This window comes from Odocoileus virginianus, chromosome 1 (genome assembly GCF_023699985.2).
Source record: "Odocoileus virginianus isolate 20LAN1187 ecotype Illinois chromosome 1, Ovbor_1.2, whole genome shotgun sequence".
Classification (NCBI taxonomy): Eukaryota; Metazoa; Chordata; class Mammalia; order Artiodactyla; family Cervidae; genus Odocoileus; species Odocoileus virginianus.
In genome coordinates this window covers 13,826,474-13,854,063 of record NC_069674.1, presented here as the reverse complement: position 1 = coordinate 13,854,063, position 27,590 = coordinate 13,826,474, and the positions used below count along the sequence as shown (strand labels likewise).

General features: G+C 47.7%; 1 protein-coding gene and 1 long non-coding RNA gene across 2 annotated transcripts in view; one reads left to right on the top strand and one right to left on the bottom strand.

Moving 5' to 3' along the window:
- The window catches only part of TMEM178B (transmembrane protein 178B), a 394,159-nt gene that overhangs the window by 330,964 nt on the left and 35,605 nt on the right, over positions 1-27,590 (top strand). Inside the window, exon 3 of the mRNA XM_070464787.1 lies at positions 20,711-20,848. Within this exon, the coding sequence (XP_070320888.1) occupies positions 20,711-20,848 (138 nt within the window). The remainder of the gene's footprint in view (positions 1-20,710; positions 20,849-27,590) is intronic.
- LOC110138092 (uncharacterized) lies at positions 31-7,221 on the bottom strand. The gene is made up of 4 exons (XR_002314124.2): positions 6,943-7,221; positions 6,038-6,238; positions 5,239-5,379; positions 31-481 (listed from the first exon to the last, which is right to left on the bottom strand). It is a non-coding gene; the product is annotated as an uncharacterized lncRNA (long non-coding RNA).

Here is a 27,590-nt window from a genome sequence, read left to right as displayed (position 1 = left end):
ACATTTGGAAATTAATACTTCACTAGAGAATATCTGCAAATGACTTTTATTTCTCAAACTAATTTACTATCTAGAAATATGGAAATTTCAATGTAGAAAAGCTAGTGTCTGGCTTTTATCTCTATTTATCCCCCACACCCACAAACACACTAAGCTACGTAAATTTATGTTTATGTACTTAGTAATGGCATCTTCTTAACATAAACATTATTTAACTTTGACAATTAAATGATCCCTACAGGGTGCTAAAAGTTGGGTAAATTACATGTGTGTGTTATTACGTAGTTTGGTTTTCACCACAGTCAAGTATCAGGAAGACTTTGCGAAAGATTCCGAGTGGAGCTGAGCCGAATGGGTCGGAACTGGATGCACAGACACAGAGCAGGGGCTGTCTCTCCAGCATCAGGAAAGCAGAGAGCCTAGGAGGGCAGGGAGTGATCTCAGAGAGGCATAATCTATCCAGACGGCCACAGCACAGAGCCTGTGAAGGAGAGAAGACAGAAAAGAGATTGTGGTGGTAATGAGGGTCAGCTGTGAAGTCCCTTAAACTAGACTCTCGGTGTGGACCTTACTCCAGGAGTCAGTGTGGAGCAATTCAAGGTTTTGAGCACAGAGGGAGAGAGTGAGATTTGCTTTAAGAGAATTAATCTAGCAGCAGAGCATGGAATGAGCTGGAGCAGAGAAATCCTGAGAGGAAGGACTCTGGGGAGCAGGTCAGCAAGTAGGAAAAGAACTGGTCTTCACTGAGTTCCTACTAGGGGCTGGATGCTGTGTGTGCATTTCATGTAAATTCTCTAATTTTATCACTTGTCCTTAGAGATGAGGAACTTGAGACTTGCTGAAGGTCATGGGGCTAGAAGTTATGGAGCCAGATATTAACCCTAATAACACAGTTCAGGCTCATTTGACTGTACCAGGGGCGAGTGCAGGAGGGCCAGGCAGAGGCAGGAGAGAGGGGAATATGTGGGTTAATTATCATGGAAGCAAAATTGGGGGAACTTGGTAACTGATCAGAAATGAAGGTGTTAAAAAACAAGGGGGATTCAAAATGTTGCTGGGGTGTGGCCGACAGTCATGCGCATGGTGATGCCATTAGCATAAGTAGAGGAGGAGCCCTTGGTGGCGAAGATGAGGAATTGGGTGTTAGAGGTTCAGAATTAGAAGTGGAGGCAGACTGCTCTTGCTGAGGTGTCCAGAACACCCAGGGGAAAGGTCTGCACCCCCACGTAGCATTAACAAACATCAGAGTAGGGGACATTTAGTTCTCATTTATGCAGGTAACAAATATATTGCAATGCAGCCTGACTACAGTTTAATATAAGTTCAAATAAACTCTAACTCTACAATAAATAAAGGGAATACTCTCTTTAAATTCTTTCATGCATCATAAGTTCCCAGAAGCGGGGAGGGGACAGAGGATGAGATGGTTGGATGGCATAATGGTCTCACTAGACATGAATTTGAGCAAACTCCAGGAGAAAGTGAAAGTCAAGGAAACCTGGTGTGCTGCAGTCCGTGGGGTCGCAAAGAGTTGAACACAGCTGAGCAACTGAACAACAATAGCAAGGTTCCAGAGCCTGAAGACATATTTCAACCTCCATTCGATTCTAAAACCTTAAATTTTCTTGCCCTGGGTTCTCTGGAACCTTCTAAGCAGCAGGACATTAAGTTCTTTGTTTATAACCTGCTCAAAAACATTTAGACGACTCTGCCAGTGGAGTTCATTCTACCCACAGACCCCTGAGTTACAGCACGGGTCCAGGGGAATGCCCCCTGCCAAACTTCTGCACCCAAACCCTACAAATCCAGCAGGCTCTGACTCTTTCCCCCTTTTCTAATACCAAGGATAGTGACCCTAAATGGCGGAGGTGAATCTTGAACTTAAGAATTGCTCTGTGATGCTGGGCTGGAGGACACAGGAAGTATAAAGACCTGATGAGCTGGTGTTGCTACACAGCTTGATACTGCTTCTTTAGGAGTCATTTGAGGGGTAGAAAAGATCAGCTATCAATATATAAACATCTTGCCTTAAATGTTTTATCTCCATCATGCTTAAAAAAATCCATGATCCATTTATTTCTTTTTTTCTAACTCAGAAGTAAATCAAACACACTGGTTCCCTAGGAAGAACTGAAAAAAAAGTTTTTGCCCGATGTTGCTCAATGAGTTTTTACTAATCTGTAATGACCTTGGCCTCATTCATATGCACGTTGATAGAACCAGCTTTGATGGGCTGCCACAGAACAAAGGTAACATCCAGGACAGAGGGAGAGAGGGGTGTAGGTGGGGCCAGAGGGGTGGGCTTGCTCTTCTCTCGCAGAGCCGGACACAAAGTACATAGCAAGCATTTACTTAACAAAAGACCCAACAGCCAAACACTGGCAAAATCTAAAAGTGAATGACTGCACATGAAGCATGAAAAATGTTTCCAGTCACGTGAGACACTTCAAGCATAGAAAGCAAACCATACATAATGGAAAACATTTGAAAACATAAAAATGAAGCCATTAGGCATCACTTTTCAACAAAAGGAGTACAAAAGGCTTTCTCATCGACTGACTCTAAGTGAACTGTGTACTGTCAACAGTGCCTGGCACGTAGTAAGTGACGAATAAGCATCAGCATCTTTCTCCGCGATAACTGATCTTCTGGGAGACACTGTGGGCCCCTACTCATTTGGGTACCTACAGAATGGAAGAGACTTATTCATTCCTTCATCCTGTGAGGCTTTAGAGCTTCTGCTAAGTATTAGATGCTGTGAGAGATGCAGAGAAGAAACGACACTGCCCCAGTTTCTAGGTGATCGGATGTGCACACCAGACACGGCGGACAGCAGGCTAGGAGACCCAAGGCTTTCTGGAGCAGCAGCCTTCTCCAGGGGAGGGCTGGTGCCTTACCTGTCTTTGCAGAATAATACCTGGGTGAGGGATGGAGCCCTGCAGGTGGTGAACATATGAATGAATCAGCAAATGGATGAACATGCCCTGAGATAGAGATTGGCCTGCAGGTATGCTCCATGCCGGGTACTACATCGTAGGAATGTGCTTCTGGATAGAACTGCTCAAGAGAATTTCATAGAGGACCGGAGTCTGAACCATGCATGGCTTTGAAAGAGGAATGGTGTAAACTCACCTGTGTGCTCACCCACTTCCTAACCCTCCCCCCATCTGCCAGGCTCCATCGTCTCTTGCTTCCCTCTCAGACCCCTCCATCCACTGGGTGTGCGCTTGTAGGCATGTGTGCACATGCATGTCTATTTCTAGGCCTTACTCTCCCAGCACTTCCTCAGCCCTTACTCTATGCCAGCCTTACTCGAAGAGATATAAAAATATAATCCTCATAACAATCTCCGACATAGGGATTATTATCCCTGCTCGCAGGTGGGAAAACTGAGGCACAGAGGTGGGAAGGTCACATGGCCAGCAAGTGGTCGATCTAGAATTCAAGCCCAGGTAGTCTGACCCCCAGACTCAGTGTTTTTCATCACCAGACTCTGCCCCCTTCGTTTGTCAAGGGGAACCAGGGGCTTGCCTGGTTCAGGTGCGGGTCTACTCTTTTGATTTGGATATGAGTCAGTGCATGAGAAAGGGTGTCACCTCTGGTATCTTTGGGTTCATCTCCTTTGCTAATTCTTTCTCCTCCGCATAGAAGTACACTCAAGTCTTGCAAACTTTGGAGAAAGAAAAGTCTCCCTCAGTGACTGTTTCCTTTCCCTTCACTAGAGTCAGGCTGCTTACAAACAGAGGATTGAAGAGTAACTTTTACTTCCTTACCTCTCATTCATTCCTAGTAACTCGGTGAGGTTGACTTTCATGCAAGGAGCCTGTGACAAGGTCACGAGGGACCTTCTAGTTGTGAATCTAGTAAGCTCTGTGTGGAAGAGATCATGCCTAGCCTATGAACTGCAGTGTTCCCTGTGGCAGGGACAATGCCTAGCAAACATTCAGCGCTCAGCAAGCCTTTGCTGACTCTCTTATGACGTTAGGTCTTATTTGACCTCAGCATCCTCAGCCGTCACTGAAATCTTTTTCCTGTCCCTCCAACGATGGCCCTCACACTGGATTTTGTCCTGCCCTTCTTGGCTATCCGTTCTCATTTTTCTTCTCTTTTTCTTCTCATCCCTTAATTGCTGCTGTTCATGTTCTGTCTTCAGCCTTCTTTTCTTCTCTTTTATACACCTACCCTGGGAGTGTAGGCATTCAGTCCTACAGTTTTAACTCTGTGGTTTTGATATCAATATATCAAGCACTGTTCTCTTTCCCACGAGATCCATATAGCCAGTGCCATAATGGACATCTCCAATGAGATGTCTGTTAAACACTTAACAAGCTCAACTTAGCATCCTCCCTTCTAAGATCTGCCCTTCCTATTCTCCCTCCTTTCCCCTCTCCAAAAAAAAAAAAAAATCCAAATAAAAATAAAACTAGATTCAAACAGAGAAGCAACATTCTCTGCCTCTTCTTCTACTGTGTATCTGGGTCAGTGACATCACCACATTTCCCCTTATCCAAGCCAGAGACCTGGGAGTCAGCAGTGACGTGTCCTCCTCCTTCATCTCTCACATTCCATCAGTCACCAATTCCTATCAATTCTACTGCCTTTCCCCCCACTAAGTTCTAAAAGAATTTAGCTGGTTATACCAAGTACTTCTTTGGTTCCAAACCTATCACTAGGATTTATCATATGGCTCTAAGTCAACATGTTACATTAATAATTGTGAAGAGAGAGCTACCTTTAAAAAATATATTTATTTCTTTATGGCTGTGCTGGGTCTTCACTGCGGCTTGGGCTTTTCTGGAATGGGCTCTAGGCACATGGACTCAGTAGTTGGCGCTTCTGGGCTCAATTGTTGTGGCACACAGGCCTAGTTGCTCCGTGGCATATGGGATCTTCCCAGGCCAGGGATCAAACCTGTGTTTCTGGCATTGGCAGGTGGATTCTTTACCACTGAGCCTCCAGGGAAGCCCAAGAGAAAAGACTATCATCATACAGGATAGGGTAAACTCTGCAGTCTTCCTATTATTCCTCAAACATGCTAAGCAGATTCCTGCTTCAGTGCTTTTGCTTCTGTTGTTTCTTCTTCCTGGAATGCTTTTCCCTCAGATATCCACACGTCTGTTCCCTCTCTTCCTCAGGTATCTGCTTAAATGTCCCTTTATTAAGAGCATTTCTAACCTCCCTCTATTAATTAGCAACTCCCCCACTTCTGCCCCATTACATTTCATCCCTTTTACCTACCTTATTTTTCTTCATAGCAACACCACCACCCATCATGGTGTGATAGATATGCATATATGGAAACCATTTGTCTCTTTCCTTGGAAATTACATTTCAGGAAGCCAGGGGCCCAGTTCTGTTGTTGGACATAGCTGTGGCTTGCTAAACATGAAATGAATGAATAAATTAGTATAAGTTGACTGCAAAGAGGGAATTTCTGTTGATGAATTGTTTTCAAGTAGAGGCTACGATATAATTTTAGTTTCCTTACAGAGGCCCTTTTCTTGGCAAGATCTTTATTTGATTAAGCTTTAACTCTCTGCCAAAGAAGCCTGGGTCACTGATGGCCTCCAAAAAACAAGCCACGAGAGCCACAGAGGAAGGCACAAGGGGAAAGGAGAGGACATCCAAGTCCACTCATTCACTGCTGGTCATTGCTAAGCATCTCCTTACCGGGGGAGACATCCAGAGTGGGAGAAGGAAGCACTGACCACCGGGAGGAGGCGGCTCTGCTGTCTCATGCATGAGGCTCCCAGCCTTGTGGAAGGCATGTAACCTCCTTGATTTATGTAATCTGCTTGATTTATGATCGTTCGGCACTCCTCAAAAATAGCTCCAGGATGCAGTGTTAGTGTTTTAGTAACACACTCATTATTTTCAAATTGTGCTCCATCTCTTGAGCTAAAGACAGGCTGGCATATGGCAAAAACAGGGCTGAGAATCACAACTACTAGAGTAGAATCACTCAGACCTCTGGGCAGGAAAGGTATTATTATCCCCATTTCAGAAACTAGAGGAACCCTGAAATTATAGGACTTACCTAAGGTAGTAGAATTAGTAACCGAAATCAAAAGTCCAGTTTCCTATCTCCCAGGGTAGTGGTAGCCCACTATTCCATGGTCCTTAGGACTCCAAAGCACCTTTTATTTATGCCATGTTGCCTGTTCCTGACATCACATGCACATGGCTTTGGAAAACCTGTTTGCTGATATGTGGAGAGGATCCTGGTGGACCACAGTCCCTAGGGTTGCAAAGAGTTAGACACAACTGAAGCAACTTAGCACACTGAAGACCGAGGCAAACACATACTTCTTAGGCCCTTCATCATCACACTTCTAAATGAGAAAACAAAATCTGCCAGAATTGCAAATTAAAGATTTGGGGAAGGGCCAAGGAGGGGGAGAGGCTACTGGTCTTTTATTTCTCATGTTATATGTAATGACCGATGTGTCCTGAAACTGCTAAATGCACATTAGATGATACCAATAATGCCCACTGGGTCCACTGCGTTTGTTCCTCTGCCTTGTAGCCTTGTGAGCATAAATGCTCACTGGCATTTGTGGTACTGCTTTACAATTTACAAAGGGCTAGTGTCACAGATCTTATTTGGTCAATGACTCAAGGAGACTGTGGATCACAGTGATGAAAAGCCTGGGTTTTGGAATCTCCAAAGGCACCTTCTTCCAAGCTGCCTGACTTGGGGCAAGTTACTTATTATCTCATCCATAAAAGGAACATTATAATCTCATCAATTTATTGAGAAGATTACATGGGATAATATATAGGAAGTGCTTAGGACATGCCTGGCACATAAAAAATGCTAGCTGTATTATCATCATCATTATTATCATTCTGGTTTCCAATATGACTTTTTATAAGATCATTTTTAACCAATTTATTGAAAAACTTGTATCTACAACTTTTTTTTTTTCCCCCTGCTACAACCTTCTTAGCCTGCTCTGTCTGGTCTCCAGTTCTCAGTTTAATCTCTGGCAGGTGACCTAAAGGTTTCTCGGGTAACCTTCTGGTGGTCGTAAACTGTCATTTGTAGATATTAATGTTTGAGTCGGATCTAGTGTCAGAAGGTCAGTCTTCTGTCTGGTCTAAGTCTCCTCGCTTCCCCAGTGCGTGGCCTTGACCCCCTGCAGGAAGCCTACAGGAAGAGAGACGTGCACTTCCGCTGCTTCCTCAGCGTTGTTCCACCCGCTCCCCTTCAGCTCTACTACTTCCGCTTCCTCTTAAGGTTGGCAAAGGTGGGGGGCGTGGCCACCTGCTCCCCTTCAGCTCTACTACTTCCGCTTCCTGTTGGGGGGTGCGGGGCTGGGGGGCGTGGCCATGAGAAGAATGAGTAAAAGGGCCCTGGGATCTAGTTTTACTGGTGGCGTTGCTTCTGTTGGCGCCGTGTATGTAGCAAAGCCCCAAAGCTGCTCTGTCTCTTGCAGGGAACCTTTGTGATTCCTTTGGAAAAGCTTCTCAGTGATGGACATCCATCACTGTCTCCTGATGTGGGCAACATGGTCTCATCTCTATCTTCAGCTGACATGGTCCCACTCCCTCCTCAGCCCCCAGTTTTGGTGCCCCCATAGGGACTCTGGTGTAGTAAACACACCCTACCAGCCGAAGCTCTTGGATCTTTTCTAGGAACACTAGTCTTCACTGGCATTCATGTGGCCCGCGGAGAAAGCCCAGGACCCTTTCCCACCCAGGCTCTGGGTGTGTAGCTTTGTCTCCGCTTCCATAGGAAGCTCTAACCAGCTTCTCACCTCATTTTGGGGCCCACGTGTAGGAACAGTTCCCTGCATCTTCTAAACTCTGGGGTACCTGTGTGCTGGTCTCCAAATGGTTCGCTCAAGTTTCTTCTCTTGGCTTGAGGAGATGGTGCTGGTGGTGAGAGCGGGGATGCCCCCATACGAAGAAGGGCACACACAGATCACTCTGCTGACTCTCTTCTAAGACACCTTCCTCAGCAATCTCTGCCCCTAATCTTCTTCTATGTGTAAACTGAGGGTGGCGAACACACAATAAGTCGCAAAACCCTCATAGCAAGTTCTTAAAGTATTAGTTGCTCAGCTGTACCTGACTCTTTATGAGCCCTTCAGGCTTCTCTGTCCATTGAATTCTCCAGGCAAGAATACTGGAGTGGGTAACCATTCCCTTCTCAGGGGATCTTCCCAACCCAGGGATCGAACCTGCGTCTTCTGCATTGCAGGCAGATTCTTTACCATCTAACACACCAAGGAAGCCCAGCAAGTTCTTACCCTTCTCTTTAAAAGTGCTGTCCATTAAAATATAATGCAAACCATAACCTGGTTTAAAATGTTTTACTAGCCCCATTGACTATGCAAAAAGAAACAATAAAATTAATTTCTATAAAAAATTATCTAATCCAGTATATTAAAAATACTATCACATCAATATGTAATCAGTATAGAAATTATTGTGATATTAGATGAAAACTCACACCAGGTCTTTGACAGCTGGCTACGTATTTTGTGTGTACACAGCTCAGGTGCTTGATGGTGATTTCAAGCGCTCAGCCTGCATGTGTGGCCAGCGGCCCCCACACAGCTTTAGAATATGGAAGGAGCAGGCGCTCACCATCCACTGTTCTCAGCTTCATTGTGCTGTCTGTATTGTTCTGAGACTGCAGAACTGAGAGTTTGGTGTGACCTGTGTGATGCATTCCAGCCAACACGTGGAAAACTGGGACTCATAAATGCAGGTCACCTGACACTACAGTCAGCGTTTTATCTGTTTCTGCAGCATCATGCTGCTCAAACAGAAATTGTGGTGCTTGAACTCTAGAATCTCACATTGAAAGGACATGTGGGGGTGAGAAGATGCCTACAGAGACATTCATGCGAGTCTCCTGAGGTCCTCGGGTGTCCTCGAAGTGCCTAGCCCCTAAAACAGGGGACGTAGTCAGAGCATCCTGAGAGGACCTGCACACCTCACTGAAAGCATCACCTGCAGAAAGATTAGCAGCCGGGCCAGTGACATCTTTGAGGTCCATTTGCAGGCTGGTCTGAGCTGGAGCTGCCGGATGAAGGAAGCGCTGCCCTCCAATGGCAAGTATTGGGTCAGCCAAAAAGTTCCTTTGGGTTTTTCCATACAATGCTATGGACACTGGACACATCCGGAATGAACTTTTTGACCAACCCAGTATTTCCACAGTCCATGCTGTTGGCCAAAGAAGAGCATGACAAGTCTTTTGGATTCACTGTTTAAAAAGACTAAAGAAACTAGTTAGCAGCAGTGTGTCTTTAAGAAGAGGGTACTCATGAAAAGGAATCTCTGGCCAGGCCTGAGATCAGTGTCTTCTATCTGTTCAGTTTGCCTCATTGTTTGTGCTTAAGACTTTAAGAAACAGTAAAGCTCACATCTCCCATAGAACTCGAAGTTTGCTTGTGAAAGTAACACGTTCTCCTTGTAGAGAAGAACAAACAAAACCCCAAATGCCACAACCCAGAAAGGCCCCCTGTTAGCATTTAGGGTCCTTCTCCCTTGCTTCTCCTGCATGGGTGGACATGCATGGATGCACACCTGTATACCCACAGCCGAGGGGTCATATGGAATTGATAATTGATATTCCATATATTCCACCTGTGCATTATTTTTCATTTAATGGTCTGTTATGAACTTTCCTCCATGTCACTGACATTCTTCAGAAGAGTAATTTTAATAGCTGAATCATATTCCATTATATTTTATTGAATGTGAAGCTCCCTTCTGGGGTTTGAAGCAGCATGGAACCTGGAAATGACTGAGGGATGGAAAGGGTATGGGCAGACAGGGGCCCTTTTCCAGGCCTGATTGGCTGTGTGACCTTAATCTGCTGAAATTCCACTGTCTCCATTTCCAAGTTTACAAAATGAAAGAAGGTCTCCTGTATAGAACCACTGGGAGGCTAATGGGTGTGTCCTATGTAAATTGTCCAACACAGCACCTGTGCATAGTAACATGCACAATAAATGTTCATTCATATTTATCTTCCCCTTCCTAGGCCTTTCAGATTTTTTGCTATTAACCAACTCTCAGGTGCCTGCAACATGTTTCTGGAAATCATAGCACTCTCTAAGGTGCGCATGTGTCTTTTCTTTATATTTATTTGTATTTATTTACTAATTTGGCTGCACCAGGTCTTAGTTGCTGAGTGCAGGACATAGTTCCCTGACCAGGGATCAAACGCAGGCCCCCCTGCACTGGGAGTGAGGAGTCTAGCCACTGGACCACCAGGGACCACCACCTGCCCGTGTGTCTAAGCTCCCATCTCCTGATTGCATTGTGGGAACTCTCGAGGGGCACGTTCTTGCCACCCTGATTTCTGTCCTCCACTTTAGAGCAGCTGTCAGTGACATGTGATCCAGAGGAAGATGTGTTCTGTGTGCTGGTTGGAAAAGCATTTCCAGACATGAGGCAGAATGAGAGGAGAATACGGTTTATAAGAGCAGGAGATGCTGTTGGAACAGCGGGCGGGCTCGAGGGAAAGCCAACTCCTTTGTAGGCTAGTAGCCGATTTTCATAGCCTCAAGACAGAAAATTCCTACTGGAAAGGTGGCATTAGGATGATTGCTTAGGATGCTATGGGGGGGTAACAGGATGGGTATTTTACATAATACGGGGTCAGGGAACTGGCCGGTTTAGATCAGGAGGCCTATGGTAACAGTTGTTCTGGGGCTTGGTTTACTCCAGAAATGTTTGTCCTGTGACCTTGGTATAAGACTCCACGGAGGAGAGGTGGGCGCTTCTCTGGGGTGGCACAGTGATTGTACTGGTCTCACTCCCAGTGAGAAGACCCACCTGTACCCCCACCCCAAGGACAGAGACCTAGGCAGCAAGCAGGTGTATCTGGTTGGCTGAGCTTCCTTCTCATCGTTCCTGTCTACGGTTTCTGCTTTTGGCTCAGCAGTGTGACAGTGGGAAGGAGGGAGTCATTCTGAGGGTTTTTGGTTTGGGACTCTGCCTCTCTCAGTTCTAGGCTTTTCCCCTCTTTTCTCTCCAGGCACTTGCTTTAGCTGCTGACCAAGCTTTCTTTCATCAGGCAAGTACACATTTTGCAATTTGCCTTCCCTTGTCTTGACAATGGATGTGATTTGTATATGGCACCATCACATAATGTCCCTATTTATGGCAGCTCTCTAATCCGGAGGTAGGGTTGGAGAGCAGGAAGCTGCAAGCCCGTCTCTGACCCAGAAACCACTCCTCGTTTCTATAGCCTCTACCTTCCCCCGTGATCTCTTCCTGACTTGGGGGCGTGGAGGAGGAAAGAAAGATCTGTTGGGATTGTAATCTGTGAGGTATCATATGGGCTTGTTAAACTTTATGAGGCTTCCCTGGTGGTGCTAGTGGTAAAGAACCCACCTGCCAATGCAGGAGACTTAAGAGACCTGAATTTGGTCCTTGGGTTGGGAAGATCCCCTGGAAGAGGACATGGCAACCCAGTCCGTAAGGAGCCCCCACGTTACATGGCTCTTTGCAATCTGGAATCTGAACTTATTTTGATGTTTTCTTTGTGTATATGATTTAAAAAAAAAAAAACAACTATGTTGAACTGCTAAGCAAAAGTTGATGCTGGATTTTAAAAATAAGATTGGAGGAGGGAGAGGTTGGCTTCAAGTCACAGTGACATTTGAGTCACATCCTCCTCACCCTGCTTTAGTCCATGGTGCACCCAGTTTTAGAGGTTGTTACAGGGTTGGGGGGGTGGTGATCTCATTTAGCAAACATTTATTGAGCACTTGCTTACGCCAGGCAGTGCGCTGGGAACTGGGAAAACAAATAAACCAAGCACAACCACAACCCTGAACAAGCTCGCACTGTTGGAGGAAAGGACACATAAGTAATCACAGTAAGATGGTGACTATCAACCAAGTGTTATAGGAGCCTCAAGCACTGGATGCCAGTGTCGGCCAAAGAAGCACCCTGGAAGCCTCCCAGACTTTGACTTTCTTGGGAGATTTCAAGGATGCTGAGAAGCTCACCAGGTGAGATGTGTGGGCAGCCATGTTGGCAGAGAGCTCAGTGCCATCAAGGAAAGGGGGAGAATGTGCCAAGCCTTTCAGAGAACTGCAATTTGTCATGACTGGAGCACATGGGGGGCTTGGAGAAAGATGGAAGCACATATGGGCAGAGGGCAATTTTTAATGGAAACCCAAGAACTATTTTAGGCTTCCCACATAGCTCACTCGGTAAAGAATCTGCCTGCAATGCTGGAAACCTGGGTTTGATCCCTGGGTCAGGAAGATCTCCTGGAGTAGGAAATGGCAACCCACTCCAGTATTCTTGCCTGGAGAATCCCATGGACAGAGGAGCCTGGCAGGCTACAGTCCATAGTGTCGCAAGAGTCAGGCACATCTTAAAATCTTTCTTAAGAACTATTTTGTTTTCACATACTAATGGTTTCTTAAATATAACTTCATTAGGATGCCAAAACAACTTACACCCTGGAAGAAAGCCATAGTCAAAACCTTTCAATCATAAATACCAAGAAGACATCCACATAGGTTCCTGGTCCAAATTTGTGAACCACTTCTCTGCTTCAGTGTTAATTGACTAGATCACTCAAGAGTGATGGTCTTGTGCATCCTTCTTCCTTCTGGATCAGTTCAGTGCTCACTGCAAGAGCCCAGGTTTTGAGCAGCCTTTTTGGCCCCCGGCACCTCTGCTATTAGCTGCTGTGGCCTCCAGCTGTTTTGGTCCCCCGAGGATAAGAAGCATCCACACTCAAGATTTGATACTTCTTATTATTAACAAACAGAAACATAAAGCCTGCACCTCAGCCTCTCCTGGTACCTGAGAAGCGCAGGAACAGATCTCAGAAGGCTGTTCCCTCTGGGTACAAATCCTTAATTAGGGGCTCACCCCAACATGCTGCTCAACTCTTGTATGCTCATGTGCAGCATGTGCAAGAGATGTAGTGCAAGAAAAAGAGAAAACTGCCTTAATTTAGGTGATTCCACTTCTTGTATCACTCTAGCTTTGTGTCAGGTACTATTCTAAGCAGTTTATATGTATTATCTTGTTTAATCCTCTGAAAAACCCTTTGAAGTAGGTAGTGTCATAACTTCCACTTAAAGATGCAGACATTGAGATCTAGAGAGAGGGACCAAGTTGCTCACATTTGCACAGCCAGTATGTGGCAGAGCCAGGATTTGAACCGAGGCAGCCTGTTTCCAAGAATCCATGCTTCCATCCCCATCTGTTGAATCTCTGTGTGGTTTTGTTGTTGTTGTCTAGTCACTAAGTTGTATCTAATTCTGTTTTTTTTTTTTTTTTTTGGTCCCATGGACTGTAGCCCTCCAGGCTCCTCTGTCCATGGGATGTCCCAGGCAAGAATACTAGGGTGGATTGCCATTTCCTACTCCAGGGGATCTTCCTGACCCAAGAATCAAATCCATGTCTCCTGCATTGGCAGGTGGACGCTTCACCACTGAGCCACCAGGGAAGCCCTCTGTGTGATTACCCAGCACCAACACCCTCTCTTCCTTTAGAGATGGATGCTCTGCAGTGATTGGTTCTTGGAACATTCCTTCCCCTGTGAATCAGCTTGTCCTGAGTTGATGCCACAGCTAACATGCTCATTGCCCACCCTTTCTCTCCCCTTCTTACTTTCTAGATTGACCCCCTGGGGCAAGAACACCGAGTTCTGTCTTCACCACCATCCTCTGCCCTTCAGTTGTTGCCTTGAACCCCAAAGGGACTGATTAATTTGCAAATGCATGTCTAGCTCCCAGGGCAGCTGATGCTCTTCCACCTTTGTAGCCACAGCAGCACCCCTGTCACCCAGAGGTGCCCCTTGTGGCCAGCAGAGGAGGACCATGACCTTGTTGATTTCGCAGGCTCTTGACCCTGGACCATTAACACAATGTCTGCCCTCCCATCTCCTGTCTTCACTGACAGGGCAAGTTCTAACTCAGACCTACCCTCACCATTTCTGTTTTTTGAATGAGAAAAAAATTCCAATCCTCATCAGTTTTTTTGTACAAGGTCTTTAAAGAGCAAATAGAAAGAGGTTCATAGTCCACATATATTTTCCTTCTCTGAGTAGTGTTTATTTAAATGCAGATGTCCTGGTTTCCCCATGTAGAGTTGCAAGCAATACCTTTCAATTTAAATGTTAATAGGAGTGTAAACTTCAAAATCAAATTTTTTCCACGAGGGAGAACTGTTTTTTCTGGTTGTATTTGATGGTTCTCCTGGCCATTCTTCCTCCACCACCCTCATCATCCATCCCCCCACCCCCACCCACTCTTTTTCACTGTGCTGTCAGCGTTCTTTTTCTAAAAAGCTTAGAATGCACCTTTGTCATTTTGAGTACTAGACTCTCAAACATTAGGATCGTGGAAGACAGATATTAGACTCAAACCCAACAGGATTCATGTGAAGATTTTTCTTTATTTCAGCCTTTCCCTAAAGAGTCCAGCTCAACATTCCAAATTCTTTCTAAGGGGATTATTCTTTGTCCGACCCTGCATAGTATTTTTCCAAAGCTTCAGATGGATGAGTTTGGTTTTCTGCTTCCCCTTCCCTCTCCCCTTCTTTCTACAAAAAAGCAGGAAGAGATGGGGAAAGAAATAACAGTTGACCCTTGAACAACACAGGTTTGAACTCTATGGATCCACTTATTTGCAGGTATTTTGAAAGGCTACCCAACTCCAGTATTCTGGCCTGGAGAAGTCCTTGGACTGTATAGTCCATGGGATTGCAAAGAGTCAGACACGACTGAGCAACTTTCACTTCACTTTCACTTTCAAGAGTACATGCAACAGTAGTACAAGATGAGTGGTTGACTGAATCCCTGGATGTAGAACCTTCTATCTTCTGTAAGTGTACAGAGGGCTGACTACAAGTTATAAGTAGATTTTCCACTGTGCGGAGGGTTGGCACCTCTTAACCCCCTCGTCATTCAATGGTTAACTGTGCAAGCTGTGTAAATTCCCAGGTACAAAGTACTGCTGTGGGCACAGTGAACAATCACAAAGAATTAAAAAGGCAATTTCTCACTCCTAAAGAAATAAAATTAACACATAGGATAACACAGATGGGGTAGAATGGGGCCATCTGTATGTGAGTCATTCCATAGGCAGAGTGGCCTTTGGGATTTTCTCAAATACAAATAAAAAGCAACAAAGATTTAAAGATAATGAAAATAATATCTAATGCCTTAAATACAAATATGGTGACTATAATAACCTTTCTAAGGACATTAGGGTGCAGATTTTGTGTGAGAATGTGGTATCTGGCTTCATCTTCTTTTATTTCTCTAGTTTCTCTTTCTTTCATTTCCTTGTACTTTGTGCATTTTGTAAGACTCCTAAATATTTTGAAACAAGATCAGACTCTTACTCCATAAGCTAGAATTGATTTTATAATATAAATTTCAATGATTTTGATTCCATTATTATAAAGTGTTATTCTTGTTCTTCAGAGAATCCTTTTCAATAGTCTCTTGTTCTTATGTTGTGGAAGCAAACTATGTCTCTTCTCTTGTCTCTTGGGGATATTTATAATGATTTAAAATTTTATTTTAAAAATTTAATATAATTTTTAAAGGTTATTTTCCGCTTACAATTATTATGAAATATTGACTTCATTCTTCTTGTTGTAAATACGGTGTATCCGCACCCAGTAGTTTGTTTCCCCACCCCTCAACCCTGTATTCCCCCTCCTATCCCCCCACTGATAGGCACTAGTTTATTCTGTGTATCTGAGTCTGTTTCTTTTTGTTATATTCACTAGTTTGTTGTATTTTTAAGATTCCACTTATAAGTGATATACAGTGTTGTTGTTCTCTTTCTGGCTTGTTTCACTTGAAGCATAATGCCCTCCAAGTCCATCCATGTTGCTAAAAATGGCAAACTTCTGTTATTTTTTATGGAATACTGAATAGTATTTCATTGTGTGTGTGTGTGTGTGTGTATATATATGTGTGTACGTATACACACACACATACACACACATCACATTTTCTTTATCCATTCATCTGTTGATGGACACTTAGGTTGCTTCCATATCTTGGCAATTGTAAATGATGCTGCTGTGAGCCTTGTGCATTTATCTTTTCAAATTTAGTGTTTTGGTTTTTTCAGCTATATAGCCAGGAGTGGAATTGCTAGGTCATAGGGTAATTCTGTTTTTGGTTTTTTTAAGAAAACGCCATGCTGTTTTCTACAGTGGCTGCACCAATTTACATTCCCACCAACAGTGTACAAGGATTCCCTTTTCTGTTCATCCTCACCAACATTTGTTATTTGTGGTCTTTTGATGATGGCCGTTCTGACAGATGTGATGTGATATCTCATTGTGATTTTGATTTATATTTCCAATAATAATCTTTAATTTCTCCTCCCTGCAGTTTGTTTCTTCAAGTTCTTTTTCTTCCAGCTTATAGATTTTTCTTAATATTTGGGGCTGCCTGAAAGCCCTGAGTAGGCAGTGGGCTTGTCAATGGGAAGCTTTGCTGTAGATAGTTGGAGGGACTGCTTATGCCTCCCTGCCTCCTGCCACGCACACAAATAGTAATGTGTCTAGATATTTTCTCGTGTGCTGGTCATCACCAGAAAGGTCTCTCCCAGCTTCCAGGCTATAGGGCAAAGGCCTGGCAGTCTGCTTCTGGGAACCAGGCAGAAGAGGTCTGGGGTCTCAAGGGTAAGCATTCAGCATTCTGTAAGTGCACAGACACTTACTTGCCCTGTGTGCAACGACCCTCAGTTGTGCTGACCAGCCATCACCTGAGCTTGTTGACTTCCAGTCCTAAGGACTCCCTCTCCACCCTGGGGGTGGAGGAAAGGGGTTATTCCTCAGAGGTGTGGAGTAGCTGAGGGGAGCTAAGGTTCTCATTCCATCCTAAACAACTTGTTCAAAATCCTTGTTTTATCTCCCTCCCCTCTGCTTGACTTCCTGATGCATAGTGATTAATGCCAATTTCTGAGCCTTTGGGGGGTTTGGCAGGATGGTTTTCAGCTTCTCCCCACCCCTCCGCTGGCTCTGGTCTTGGCTTGTTAGGTCTGTTGAGAATCTATACTGCCCTCAGTTTTGCAGCTTCCAGTCTTCTGTTGTCGCCATCTTCTTTTCTGGTTTCCCCTTCCATGTGAATTTCTGTCTTTTAAAAAAATCTTGGAACTCTAATCCTGGCTTTATTTGGGAGGAAAAATGCTAGTTATATTTCTTCCATCTGTGATGATGATCCTGTAGGTCTTTAATTAGATTATTAATTTTATTTTCCTACACAACTCAGTAACCCAGCTCATTCCTTTTTAGTTCACTGGTTTGAGACTGTTGATCAATAAATTATTTAACTTCTCTAAACCCTGTAAAATAGGAATATTACTTGTCCTGCCTACCTTTAAGTTGTTGCTGCGGCTGCCCTGAGTTACCATGTGGGTCTGAGGGCAGAATAAACAGCTGTACATACATGGCTCACCGGGTGATGGTGAATATCCTCTCTGGTCAGTGAAAATGCTCAGGCCTGACCTCTGGTTTTCATCCTCTTTCTAGAACAACAACTTAGCCTGACCCTCAGTTTTTGTTGACAAAGCCTTTGGGAGACAGCGGAGTACACAGAGTCTGTGTTGGAGGCACAGCCTTCCCTGACCTGGGAACACAGGTTGTCTGTCTCAGGGCTTTTGGAAGAGGAATTACTCTCTCCATTTCTGTTTCTGCCTTTTGCTCTGTTTTCTCCTCAGTGAAGCACTTGGCTTTCCTCCTCCAACAGCAATACCTTTCTGTCTTGTAATGATTTGCATTATTTGTTTTCCTGTCCAGCCCTCTTCTCCATCCCCAGCCCAAGTACACATGGCTCACAGGGACCCATTATCCATTCAGTCCCCCAGGCAGCACCTTTGTTCCCTGGGGTCTGCATAGCCCAGGGGCCAGTACCCACCAGGTGTGGCAGGAAGGGGCTCTGAGGCTTCTGCATAGTTGTCCTCTCTAGTGCCACTAGGGATTCTTCCTGGAAATTCTAGGGGAGTCTTCCTAGAAACCCCCCTGTTACTGAAAAGGAAGCCAGTAGTTTCATAGGGGCATAGAAGAGAAATTTCCTGAGCTGTTTAAGGGGCTATAAGTAAATCTGCTTTAGACTAAAAATACCCTGGTCTCTCGTCTCCCATTCCCATCACCTCCTTGCCCTTGACTGCAGTGGAGAGTGTATGAGCCCCCCGTGGCAGAGTATCCCATGGCCAGGAATCAGTCCCAGTGGAGTCGAGAGGGGACCTTTCTCCACCAAGGAGGCAGCCCAGAGCTGGCTGCCTAGAGTCTCTTGCGGTGACAAAGGAAGAAGGGGCCACGGGACTAAGGCGCGTGGCCGTGGGGAGATGGAGGGGCCGGGGTGACCACAGGCAGGTGAAAGAGAAGGGGGTGCGGCCCAGCTGGCAGGGAGGTCCTGCCTTCTTTCCAGCCAGCCGTGGATGCCTGAGCATGGAGCCCGCTCAGGAAGCCTGGCACACATCTGCGTGCTGGGATCTAATGCGTCCTCAACAAAGTTCCCTCTGGTGTGTTTAGCGATCTGAGCAATCAGTGCAGCCTGATAATTAGGCCTCCTTGGCGTGCACGGGAGTGACTGTAACAGGTGTGACTGCTCTCTGGCTGGGCTGGCACTCTGGGGTCAGCACGCGTGGGAAGGACCCAGGAGAACTCAGTAGAGCAGGAACCTGCTCGTGGCTCTCTGGGAATGTCTGCCTCTGTGGCAGGGCCCTGTTAGGCCCCCTTCATCATGGGGAGGCTCACCTGCTGTTCTCCTCCCCACCCCCAAGCCAACTTCCTCCCCGGGGGATGAGGAGGGGGCTGCCAGGGTCTGATCTTCAGTGCCAGGCCAAGGGGCGTGGACCACAGCCAGCTCTGGAGGTGGGGGAGGGGCGGGAGGTCTCAAGCCAGACTGTGCCTGGGATCCTGTGTTTACTTTGCCGACCAGGGGCCTGGAGTGCGAGAGAGGCACAGAGGTGCTCCCCACAGAAACCTGGGTGTTTGTTTCCCCGGGGATGAGAGGAGACCATCCGTGCTTGCTTGGATGGGGGACTCAGGTAGTTTGCTGTCCTGAGCCCCCCCTCCCCACCTCCTCATGCTCCTTCCCTTCCTTCAAGAGAAGGGAATGCTCACGGGGTCTCCAGGCTACTCTGCAGTCCCCATCACCCAGGGCAGAGGCCAGACAAACGGCTCCTGTGTGGAGCCTGATTGGGGGTGTTACCCAGAAGGAAGAAAGCCAGATTCCAGGGAAGGAGTGTGCAGTGGGTATGGTGGGGTCGGGGGATACACCAGAGTGTAGGGCTAGAGCTGGGAGGAAGCTTAGCAAGATGCTGAGTGAGGCTGACAGAGATATATCAGCAGCTCTGCCGTCTCCCTTCCGCTAAAAATTCCACCTTCCCAGATCTAAATGGGAAGGAAATACAAAAAAAAAAAGAGTGGATACATGTAAACATAATAGTTGATTCACTTCGCCTACAGCAGAAGCTAACACAGCATTCATGTGCTAAGTCACTTCACTCAGGTCCAACTCTTTTCAACCCTGTGGACTAGAGCCTTCCAGGCTCCTCCGTCCATAGGATTCTCCAGGCAAGAATATTGGAGTGGGTTGCCATGCCCTCCTCCAGGGGATCTTCCCAAGCCAGGGATCAAACCCACTGCTCATGTCTCCTACCTTGGCAGATGGTTCTTTACCACTGAGCCATCGGGGAAGCCCTGTAAAGCAGCGATACTCCAATAAAAACTAATTAAAAAAAAAATCACTTTTCCAGACAGCCCTCATCCCCTTGCATGCCAGGCTTTGTCTGGAGGGTTGGCAGAGCATGTACAGAGAAGGGCCTGATCAGGAAAGCAGAGGGGGCCTCCTCAGGGTTCAACCTGAGAGCAGGAAGCATAGCTCCCACCCTGCAATCACACGTGCGGGGGAAGCTGAGTCCCCCGGAGTCAGGCTGGAGGATGAGGAACGTCATATAGCTTCCTCTTCACCCCTGACCTCCTGAGAGACCAGCAAACCCTGCATGGGAGGGATAGAGTCCCTGGCAAGTGCCAAGACTCAGCCTAGCTCTAAGGGCCCATTTGTCTGGGTCTCACCTCCCTGAAGGGTGAGTGATCCTGGGTTAGGACCTGGGAGCCGCACAGATCTGGGTTTGATGCTGTGTTCTCCACTCTCTGTAGGCTTTCTGTGGGTTGCTCCATTTTCCAGAAAGGGATAAGGACAATACCTGTCCTAGGAGGTTGGGAGAGATGCTTGCAAAGAACAGTGCTGCACCCAGCACAAAGAAGGGAATGCAGAGGAAATGGCAGCTATTATGGTGGTGGTCTCCACGTATGGACCAGGCTGTCCTAGCTGTGTTTGCACTTGAGGATATGGTCACCGGTGTTTCCCAGCTGGCTCAGGGGTAAAGAATCTTCCTGCAATGCAGGAGACTGAGGTTCAGTCCCTGAGTCCAGAAGATCCCCTGGAGAAGGGAATGGCTACCCACTCCAGTATTCTTGCCTGGAGAATCCCTGGACAGAGGAGCCTGGTGGGCTATACAGTCCATGGGGTCGCACAGAGTGGGACATGACTGAGCAACAAACAACTAAATATGGTTGCCATGGGGGGTTCTGTCCTCTGCAAAGGAAGCTCAGTTGCGCCAACCTGTCTGCAAAGGGCCCCTGTGGTGCCCTGCCCCCTCCCCCCGGCCCAGGGTTGGGGTGCACCGGATCCTGCGTTCCAGGCTCTGATGCTAACTGGTACCTACCTGCTTCCCTGCAGACCTGCGCAGGATGACGGCTGGCTTCATGGGCATGGCGGTGGCCATCATCCTCTTCGGCTGGATCATCGGCGTGCTGGGCTGCTGCTGGGACCGAGGCCTTATGCAGTATGTGGCCGGGCTGCTCTTCCTCATGGGAGGTAAGGCTCAGGGGCAGCAGGCCGGGAGGTCCTGGTTACTGGCATTCTGAGAGAACAGCTGGTGGACTTGAGGATGGAGGCCGAGACTCCACTGGGGGGCCCCTTTCCTTCACTCATTCCCACTGTGTTTTGAGTTCCTGGTGACTGCTGGTCATTGCCCTCTGGGGTCTCCCACCTGATGTGTGAGAGATGGTGGTGATGGCCTTGAAACAGGTGTCAGATGTGGAGCAAGTGTGAACCCAGGAGGTACTTGGGTATTTTGAGCATGTAGTGTGTACCTGGCATATACTGTGGGGCGGGGGGCAACTGCTGTCTGGACAGTTTCGTCTTCAAAAGCCTACCTCCATCCTGATTCCTGGGTCCTACGGCTGTTGCTCCCATTTCCAATGAGGCTCTAAGCTGGTGGGACAAGGCTAAACCTTCTGTCATGTGTCTCTCTCACCCTCTGTCACTGCCATGGCCATAGGACCAGTCCAGCCCTTTGACAGGTGGTCCATGAGCAGAGCTGTGTAGCTGTGAGGGAACAGGTTCTTGTCCATGGGAAGTAAAAGTGCATTCACAGTCTGTATGGCCTCTTTTCTCCCTGAAGAGTTCAAGTGTGCTTTTTGGTCTCCTAGTTTGAGCCTCAATCCAAAGTGAAAGCTAACCGTGAGTGTGCCCTTCACAGGGCATTCCTTGGAGAGAGGTGGATGGACAAATTGCATGGAGTTAGGAAGAAGGGGAATTGGGCTTGTGCAGAAGCAATTGAAAATGTATACAGGGAAATGTGTAAGGGCAGGAGGAGAAGGGGACGACAGAGGATGAGATGGTTGGATGGCATCACCAACTCAATGGACGTGAGTTTGAGTAAGCTCCAAGAGTTGGCGAAGGACAGGGAAACCTGGTGTGCTGCAGTCCATGGGGTTTCAGAGAGTCGGACACGACTGAGGAACAGAACAGCAGCAATAATGAGTCCCATCCATGGAAGCCAGCGTTAGTTAGATGGCAGACACCACATGAACCGCCTGACTTGGGATCTCTGATCAGGTCCTGGATGAAGGTGGCTATCCTGGACAGACAGAGAGATCTGGGGGCTAGTGAACTGTGGGTTGGGAGAGAAGGAAGAGAATTGTTGGGTTCAAGTTGGTGCTGGACTCTTTATCCTTATCCCCCTGAAGGACAGATGTCTCAAATCTCAAATTCTCTGTCACCAGAGTCAGCCATCCCTGCCCAGCACCACCTCCCCTGTGGGTCCCAACCGGAGTGAGGCAGAAGCCAGGGGAAAGAGAGGCACGGGCGGCACCCTGCTCCTTCCTTCCATCCCCTGCTGAGACAGGACCCCCTGCCCCCACAAAACCAGCCCCACCACCTTCTCTGTGCCCTGGGTGTCCTCACTGAAGCAAGGGTCACACTCAGGATGGCCGTGCTTGGTTTTAGCAGCATGGAATCTTTTTCGTTTCCACTTTCCAGTCAAAAATCTTCCGTGGACCCCGAAACGTGAAAAGATCAAAGCGTGTTCTCTCTTAAGGCTCCTGTGGTTGTACAAAGACGGGCTCCAGTAAAACGGGGCTTTTCTAAGGCTCTAGAGAGGCCTCCCAGGAATCTGAGAAAAGCTGAGCAAACAGGCCTCGGGCATAGCAGGAATCCAGGAGCCCTGGGAGCTGATGCTCTTTCATCCCCGCTCTTCCGAGGTGCTCCCACTTCCCCACACGCTGCCTCCTCCCCCATCCCTCCAGGCCAGCCCTCCTCACCTCCCACCAGGTGCTGAGCCTTCCAGCTCTTGACAGCTTCCAGACAGAGGGCCCTGCTGATCTTTGCAGGCCGGCCACACACCACACCCCAGGACCCTCCCTGCTCACCTGAGACCTGGGTGGGAACTCTCTCCCAGAAGAGGGTGGGGGACAGGAGGGTGCCTGGGGCCCTGCCCCTCCCACCCCCCATTTGCTGGGGCACCACCAGAAGCCGAGGGCTCTGGGATGCCAGGTGAAAGCCCTCAGGCTGGACCAGGGACCCGAGACCCCTCCCCACAGGAGAGTGAGTGACGGTGTTGATCCGCTTCCTCCTGCTTTCGGCTGTGCTGGGTCTTCATCGCTGCTTGGGCTTTTCTCTAGTTGCAGAGGGCATGGGCTACTCTCTAGTTGCAGTTCTCAGGCTTCTCATTGCGGTGGTTTCTCTTGTGGTGGAGCTCGGGCTCTAGGGCCCCCGGGCCCGGGAGCCACAGCTACTGAGCGCAGTAGCTCTGTGGTGCGGGGGCTCCGTTGCTCCGAGACATGTGGTGTCTTCCTGGCTCAGGGATCCAACTTGTGTCCCCTGCATTGGCAGGCAGATTCTTTACCACCGTGCCACCAGGGAAGCCCTGGTTAGTGGTTTGTAATCACTGCACAGTCAAATCGCCTGCAGGGCTTTTTAAAGTACTGATGCTGGGGCCTTGTCCAGACTCATCCAAGCTGAACACTTGAGGTGACCCTGATGTGCGGTAACTGGGGCGGGGTGGGGGAGAGCTGGGGGAACCGGTGACCTTTAAGAGTCCTCCAGCTCTGAACTGTCACGGTTCTGGGGATGAACCAGTCAGGAAGGCCTCTCAGAACTTGTCTTCCTACCCAGCTCCCCTGCCCCATTTTATGACTGCTTCTCCAGTTCTTAGGCTGCATCAGACAGGATAGTGCTGTCACAGGGCATGGGTTATTATCCTGGAGGCCCGTCCGAGCCCTGGTCACCAAGGGTCCCAGCTAAACCAGCTTCCCCCACACATGGACTCCCCGCTGGCCTTTTCAATGGAAAAAACCATAGCTTATGATAAAATGGCAACATCCAGAAGCTGCTGTCCCGAGAGCTGCTTAGCACTGACGGGAGGGTTGTCCAGTTGGAGCGGAGCCATCTTGTCCACCCTGGAGCTTTGTTACCTGTGTCCACAGGTAACAAGACTCTGGGGAGGGGAGGGGTGTCCACACATCTCATGGTGACCAGCAGATGGGCCCCAAGAGGTGAGAAAGAAGGACAAAGCCACTAACAGCTGATCCCTTGATCCCTGGTCTTTGGGGGAAATTGAAGCTCTAGGTGGGGGAGGGTACCCTCTCCCTTTTCAAATGAGTGCCCTGTCCAAGGAGGCCTTCCCAGGTGGCACTGGTGGTAAAGAACATGCCTGCCAACACAGGAGATGAAAAAGACATGAGTTCGATCCCCTGGTTGGAATGATCCCCTGGAGGAGGGCACGGCAACCCCATCCAGTATTCTTGTCTGGAGAATCCCCATGGACAGAGGAGCCTGGCGGGCTACAGTCCATAGGGTCAAAAAGAGTCGGACATGACTGAGAGACTTAGTAGGCATGCATGCCAAGGAAGCCAGACACAGTCACGATGAGAGGAGGGAGAGGGGGGTGGTGGTCCTGATGCCCAGAGCAGCTGCTGCCTGCCGACCCCAGGAGTCTGGTTTAGTTCAGAGCCTGGCAGGGAGCAGACTCAGAGTAGAAGCTGTGCTTCCCTGTCCCTCCTCAGCACAGAGTTGCTGAGGGGTGAGGTTCCACCCAGAGACAAAGCCTTGTCATGAAGACTCTGTGTCATGAAGAGACATCTCAGCACCAACTACTCCCGGAACCAGAACCGGACTGGTGCCTGTCCTCCAGGAGTTCCTCTTCTAGGGGTGACCCATGGAAAGGCTTGGAGAGTCAGCTCCCTCTGACAGCTACCTTACGAACATGGCAAAGCTGTCCCTCAGACTGTAGATATTTGTGACCAAAATGTCCCATGGCTTTAGCTCTCACCCAGATTCAGTTCAGTTCAGTCACTCAGTCATGTCCAACTCTTTGCGACCCCATGGACCGCAGCATGCCAGGCCTCCCTGTCCATCACCAACTCCCAGAGTTTACTCAAACTCATGTCTATTGAGTCAGTGATGCCATCCAACCATCTCATCCTCTGTCGTCCCCTTCTCCTCCTGCCTTCAATCTTACCCAGCATCAGGGTCTCTTCAAATGAGTCAGCTCTTTACATCAGGTGGCCAAAGGATTGGAGTTTCAGCTTCAACATCAGTCCTTCCAATGAACACCCAGGACTGATCTGCTTTAGGATGGACTGGTTGGATCTCTTTGCAGTCCAAGGAACTCTCAAGAGTCTTCTCCAACCCCACAGTTCAAAAGCATCAATTCTTCAGCGCTCAGCTTTCTTTATAGTCCAACTCTCACATCCATGCATGACTACTAGAAAAACCATAGCTTTGGCTAGACAGACCACCCAGATTGGCTCAGTCTATAGCTGAGCACAGACTAGTGCCCAAGGGGTTTGATTGGACGGCCAGTGAGAACAGCTACTGGGGACCCGACCGACCATCACAGGGCTCCCAAGCTGGCCGGGTGTGGGGGTGATGTGGTGAGCAGGTGGAAAGAAGGGGTCAGTAAGAGCAAAACAGGTAAATTGAAAGTGAAGAGTCAAAGATGGAATTGCAGTTGACTTTAGATGACCCAGCCGGGGCCAAAATAAGAGGTTCTATCCACAACTTCTTATCTGTTCACACATGAATGGGGGTGGCCCACACTGGGTGCTTCTCTCTTCCAGGATTTAACTATTTCCAGGCTTAAAGAGAGGGCGCCCTGCACCTCAGGAGATGACTAGCAACAGATTGTTTAATTAATGCTCAACGTAGAGGAGGCAATTAGTTACTTATGGCAGCTCTGTCGGGCCAGGAGGCTGGGGGTGGTGGGTGGGATCCAGTTTCCCTTTGGCAAGGCTTCTGGGGAGAATCTAGCTCAGACTGGCATGGCAGCATTTGGGTGTGACTGCCGGACACAAGTGTCTGGTTGAATCACCAGTGGGATTCAGATGTGCAACGACAGGATGGCACGGGGGAAGCACAGCGTGGCGAGGAAGCAGATGACTACTAGGACCACTTGTAATTGACTCACCGGGTGCATCTAGAGCTGCCTCATGGACTCAGGTCTACAAATGGGTGGGAATGTCGAAAGCCCGTTCTCCACCCCCTCAGCACTCCTCTCCCACATCCTCCCACACCCCTGGAAGACATCCATCATTTGCCGTGGGCTTACATCAAGTTTGACGCTGGAGCCTCCTGTGGAGACTGGTACCCGGCAATCAGTCCTTCACAGGGCGGTTGGCATAATATTTTTGAAACTATAAATCAGATGTTCACTCATCTACTACCAGTGTGCCAAAAACTTACTCTTGAACTTAAAATCCAAATTTCTTACCCTTCTTCCGAGGCTATCTCAGTTAGCTTGGGGTCATATTACAAAATACCAGAGAATGGGTGACTTATAAAGAGCAGAAATTTGTTTCTTGCTCTTCTGGAGGCCAGGAAGTCCAAGATCAAGGCACTGGCAGATCCAGTGTCTGGGAAGAACCTTCCTTCTGGTTTATAAACATCATAGATGGTACATCATTGTGTGTTCTCGTATGATGGCAGGGTCAAGAGAGCTCTCTGGGGCCTCTTTTGAAAGGTCACTAATGCCATTCACGAGGGTCCCATCCTCATGACCGAATCATTTCCCAAAGGCCCCTCCATTTAGCAGCATCATCTTAGGGGTTAGTGTTTTACCATGTGAATTTGGGAGCACACAGCATTCAGTCCCTGGTGGAGACCCCATTTAATCTGGCTCTTTCTCCCTCCCTCGACTCCCATCCTGTCCCTTTCCCCCATGCTCACATCACCCACCTCTCTCCTGGATCTCACAGTTTCACCGCAAGGTCTGGAGCAGCCCGATCTCTGCACACAGTGCTTTCCCCACCAGTGCCTCGTGACCGGCTCCTCTTAAGATTGAGATCCCAAATGAAGAGCCACCCCCTCACAGAGGGCTGCCTCAACCATCCAGTTTACAAAGCTGCCCAGTCACTCTCTACATTTTAATTAATTTTTCTACAGCACACCCACTACTCTATGACATGTTTATTGTCACTGCATTTTAGTTTGGGTTGCTTTTTTTTTTTTTTTTTTAAAGCAGAAACCCTTGTTATTTTGCACAGTTTCCCTGAATCAGAATTTCAGGTAGACTTAACTGCCTGGATTTTCCGCTCAGGGTCTCCCCAGTCTACAGTTCAGGTATCCACCCAAGCCAGGGTCTCATCTGAGACTGGGGTCCTCATCCAAGATCATGATGCTGTTGGCAAAATTCATTTCCTACAGTTGTAAGACTCATGGAAGCTTGCTTGTGCAAAGCCAGGAGCAGAGAAAGTCTGTGACTCCTTCCATCTCTGACCTTCAGATTCTTTTTTTTAAATAGACTTTTGTTTTTAGAACAGTTTAGGTTTACAGAAAAATTGAGCAAATAGCACAGAGAACTCGCGTATTCCCCTTTGCCCTAGAACACAGTTTTCCCTGTTATTAACATCTTATTTTAGTATGGTACATTTATTACAGTTAATAAATGTTGTTACTCATTAATGTCCATAGTTAGTTGTTTGGGTTCCTTTCTCTGTTGTTACCCGATGCCCTTTTCCTGTTTCTGAGTCCCTTCCAGAAATCCACATTATGTTGTCAGGTCTCACTGGGCTCCTCTTGACTGTGACCGTTTCTCAAACTTCCCTTGTTTTTAATGACCTTGCCGGTTGAGTACTTGAGGAGTACTGGTCATGCATAGTGTGGGATGCTCCTCTGTTGGACCTTATGTAGTTTTCTTCTAGTGATTAGACTGGGTTATGGGTTTGGGGTAGAAGATCACACAGGTAAGGTGCCATTTTCATCACGTCATTTCAAGGGTACGTGCTAGCCCCATGATTTATGATGGTTGAGATTACCCTTCATCCCCTGGAGAAAG